This window comes from Vollenhovia emeryi, unplaced genomic scaffold, assembly GCF_000949405.1.
Source record: "Vollenhovia emeryi isolate VEMERY1.0 unplaced genomic scaffold, V.emery_V1.0 DF940562.1, whole genome shotgun sequence".
Classification (NCBI taxonomy): Eukaryota; Metazoa; Arthropoda; class Insecta; order Hymenoptera; family Formicidae; genus Vollenhovia; species Vollenhovia emeryi.
The window spans coordinates 3,497-8,215 of record NW_011965804.1 but is presented as its reverse complement, the minus strand read 5'-3'; the positions used below and the strand labels follow the sequence as shown (position 1 = coordinate 8,215).

The 4,719-nt window shown below is 42.7% G+C and overlaps 1 protein-coding gene across 1 annotated transcript; it reads left to right on the top strand.

Moving 5' to 3' along the window:
• Positions 1-1,578: 1,578 nt before the first annotated feature.
• LOC105555899 lies at positions 1,579-4,491 on the top strand. The gene is made up of 5 exons (XM_012002946.1): positions 1,579-1,760; positions 1,877-2,075; positions 2,151-3,267; positions 3,449-3,897; positions 4,006-4,491. Exons 1-5 carry the CDS (start codon positions 1,579-1,581, stop codon positions 4,489-4,491), a joined length of 2,433 nt encoding a protein of 810 aa, XP_011858336.1.
• Positions 4,492-4,719: the final 228 nt, after the last annotated feature.

Here is a 4,719-nt window from a genome sequence, read left to right as displayed (position 1 = left end):
TGTTTACCTCTGCCGACGTAAATTTGTCATCCGGCAAACTCGCTAGAGCCATATTCAGGTTCTCGTAGCTATCTGGGAGTCCGGCTAATATTGCGTATGCTAGATCTTCATCTTTTACCTCGGCGCCTGCGTCTTTGAGGTTAGTAGTTGCGACTTTCGCTCTCGCGACGTACGAAGACATATGTTCTTCATTCTTCATTTGTAGATGATAGAATGCTTTCTTCAGCTGCATGATTCTCACTCTCGATTTAGGTTCGTGGATTTGCTCGAGTATTCGCCATGCCTCAGATGCGCTTTTGCAGTCTTCTATATGTATCTGTTGGTCTATCTCGATGTTTAAGCCTATGGTCGCCATCGCCTTGTCGTCATTGGTTTGATGGCGGCTCCTCTCGGCCGCGGTGGCTTCGTCGCTTAATTCGGTCTTCCCGAGCGCGTGATCTAGTAGTCCTTTACCTTTCAGTAGCCATTTCATCTCGATTTTCCATGTCCGGTAATTTCTGTCGGACAGCTTCTCGATCAGAGCTTCCCCTCTCTTGTCCATGGTGCTCATCCTTTTCGGCCTCTATTTCTGAGAGTTCCGTCTTCCTTTAACCTCAAAGGATGTCCTCTGATATCGCGCCCTGTAACGTCCTGGGCCCATAACCAATTGTGGGACAATTGAGGTGACGATAGCTTGCTATCAGTTAACGCTCTTTATTGTTACCTGATACACTATATTCTGTACATCCTTCAGTCTTACAAAAATGCGTGTGTGTAGTACAGATCGAGATGACTGACTGACTGATGTAACTAACTTAGGCAATGAATAGATAGATTATATAGGTTGGTAGACAACGGTTGGAAACAGGCACCAGCCAGTCGGGCCTTATGCATCGGCGCGCTGCTAACATGGCGCCAGATCCAATAGGGACAAGCAATTATCCTTCATAAAGTATGAGTTACCTTACAAGAGATCTTTTGCAAAAATTTTTCTTTATTTCGACATAAAATGAAAAAAAATACACAACGGCAGTTCTGACTACTTTCTACAGTAGTGTGGTAGTTTCAACTACAGTGTATATAAAATATACACTTTGTAGCAGTATAATGGTTGTTTTGATGACGAAATGTATAGATTTTGACGACGTAAAGGGTGTTTTGGCAACTATAGTCGTCAAAGCTACCATTACAGTGCTTCGATTATAAGTCGTCAAAAGAACCTTTATATCGCTATGATCCATAAATATTTTGTTTACTGCTAAACTTATTATATAGTTGAAAAGAGTAAATTTTTCTTCAAAGATTAACCGGAAATTTAGAATAGAAAACAGGAGATGTAGTAATATGTAAGTTTGGTTTCATATACGTGCGTGTGTCAATGTGTTTTAATAAAGACTTAACTATTCTCGTATCGCAGTTGGGTTTCTATGATATATTTCAACTTACATCTACCATCTTATATCTATATAAAGTATGAGTTACCTTACAATGTCGTAGCGCTACCGTTACAAGATAAAGAAAAATTTTTACAAAAGATCTCTTGAGCTACAACGACCAAGGTCACACGAAATCACTTACTACCTACCACACCATGCTGTAATGAAAGAAGGGAGTGAAACCACAAGGTTGCAAGTTGTTTTTGATGCATCAGCCAAAACAAGTACAGGACTTTCGCTCAATGATGTGCAACTAGTAGGGCCTACTATCCAGCAAGATTTATTCAGCATCTTGATGCGTTTCCGTCAACATACCTACGCAATTTCCGCCGACATCTCAAAGATGTATAGGCAGATACGAATGCATCAAGATCAATGTAAACTACAGCGCATTTTATGGCGATTTAGTACAGAACAGGAGATTGATACGTATGAACTACAAACCGTTACGTATGGAGAAGCTTGCTCGGCATTCTTAGCAACTCGGGCACTACATCAAGCAGCGCTAGATTTACAACAACGATATCCCGAAGCCGTATTCGCGACTTCTATGTGGATGATCTTCTGACGGGCGATAACGACATCGAGCGTCTAAGCAGGATAAAGGAGGAGATAGTTACCATCCTCGAATCGGCCAAATTTGAGCTTCACAAATGGAAGGCAAACCACCCTGCATTGCTGAATGCGCACGAAATCCACGACAAGCCCACTATATCTTTGGGAGATTGAACCAAGATTCTCGGACACCTATGGGACACTCAACATGATGCATTTTGTTACACCGTAGGACCATTGGAACGTCATTGTAAACCCACCAAGAGACAAGTATTGTCATCTATTGCTCAGATATTCGACCCATTAGGTTTAATAGGACCCGTTATTGTCCGGGCAAAAATATTTATGCAGCAACTATGGCAACTTCAATTAAGCTGGGATGAGTCGCTACCATCTCAACTCCATACTCAATGGGTACAATGGTACCACAAGATCCCTCATTTAAATCAACTGGAAATACCTCGTCATATTATGTGCGATAACCCGCAAGGCCTGGAACTCCACGGTTTTTGTGACGCCTCAGAACAAGCGTATAGTGTCTGTATTTACATAAGAAGCACGGACCTCGATTGTAGACATCATGTCAGGCTATTGTGTGCAAAATCGCGGGTGGCCCCACTCAAGGTCATATCGTTACCCAGACTCGAACTTTGTGGCGCTTTATTGTTATCCCAATTATATCAGCGAGTTATTCATTCATTAAGCACCAAATTCGATAGTTTGCATTTCTGGTGCGATTCCACTATAATTTTGTCCTGGATCGCAGGAAGTCCCAAGCAATGGTCAACTTTTATCGCCAACCGCACTGCAGAGATACAAAGGTTAACGGAGGGAGGAGAATGGCATCATATTCGTTCCGAACTTAATCCTGCAGACGTAATCTCCCGAGGAATAGACCCCGACGAAATTCAAAACTCCATGCTTTGGTGGACTGGTCCCAAGTTCTTGCAAGAAGAGTACGAAGTGGTATCAAAAAATGCTCCACGTCTGCTCCGACCCGAAGAATTACCCGAGGTGAAGCGCACCACCATCGTTCTATCGGTCTCGACAGAAGAAAAATTAAACATCATCGACAAATTCTCTTCATTGAACCGACTCAAACGGGTATTCGCCTATTGTCTTCGCTTTTCACACAATGCAAGAAAGGGAAGGAAGGATCGCGAGGCTAGAATACAAGGACCATTGCGAGTGGAAGAACTCCAATATAGCATGGAAGTCATTCTCAGATTAACACAAGGAGAAGCCTTTGCCGAGGAAATCAAACTGCTCTCCCAAGGAAGAGAAATATCACGCAAAAGTAAGATACTCTCTCTTCGTCCATTTTTGGACACCAACGCTCTTCTACGCGTAGGAGGAAGACTACAAGAAGCTCCTCTGGATTATGATCAAAGGCACCCTATAATCCTGCCGAAAGATCGTCATCTCACGAAACTAATAACACGAAATTAAGGAAGAACATCTAAAAAATTTGCATGCAGGAACACAAACTCTATTAGCAATAATACGTACACGGTATTGGCCCATATCGGGAAAGGGCACTATAAAGAGAATTCTCCATAAATGTCTCACTTGCTATCGTTTCAGTGCGTTACCACTCAAGCAATTAATGGGAAGCCTACCTGCGTCACGAATCACACCCTTGCCTCCTTTCGCCAAAACCGGAGTTGACTACGCGGGTCCATTTACTATTAGAATAAGTCGCAATAAAACAGATAAGGCATACTTATGCATCTTTGTATGCTTCGTGACTAAAGCCGTACATTTAGAGATCGTTTCTGAACTCAGCACAGTAGCCTTCTTAAATGCGCTGAAAAGGTTTATAGGTAGGCGCGGCAAACCAATTAGCATCCACTCCGACAATGGAACGAATTTTGTGGGAGCCAATAACTCACTGAAGGAGATGTACAGCCTGGTCAAATCCAGTAATGTAGAGATTCACGATTATTTGTCAGAGCACGCAATTAAATGGAATTTCATTCCCCCACAATCGCCCCACATGGGTGGCTTATGAGAGTCGGCAGTTAAATCTTGCAAGGGTCACCTGACAAAGGTTATTGGTTCAACTTCTTTGACTTTTGAGGAACTAACCACTGTTGTTGTCCAAGTGGAGGCAATATTAAACTCAAGGCCACTGACGCCCATGTCAACAGACCCCGCTGATTTTAACGCATTGACTCCCGGCCATTTTATAATCGGGCGTCCGCTCGTTTCCACACTAGAGCCTGATCTTGCCGACGTCAAGGTTAATCGTCTTAAACGATATCAGGTCTTAGAGCAAATAAGGCAAAGTTTTTGGAGGCGATGGTCAGTCGAGTATTTGACGCAACTCCAACAGAGAGTGAAATGGAAGGAGGTTGAAAACACGATAAAGAAAGATACCATGGTTATCTTACGAGACCCTAATGTCCCGCCAATGCGCTGGCGGCTTGCCAGAGTAATTAACGTCCATCCAGGTAGAGATGGTCTAGTTAGGGTTGTGGATCAAAACAAGTGCGGGTGTATTTCAGAGATCTTTGTCTAAAATTTGCGTTTTACCAATAGAAGTTTGAATCCTTTGAAAGTCAAGGCTTTCAAGGCGGGCGGTATTGTTAAGCAATCAGTTTTCATTTCCTTTTATGATATCGTCATTGGCTATTTTGTATGTGCCGCCATGCGTTATTCGATATTTTAGTTACGTGGCCATTCTATGTTGCGTTTTATGTTTAAGTCGCCATCTAGTTTAAGGCTAAGAGTTGTTAACGGACCACGA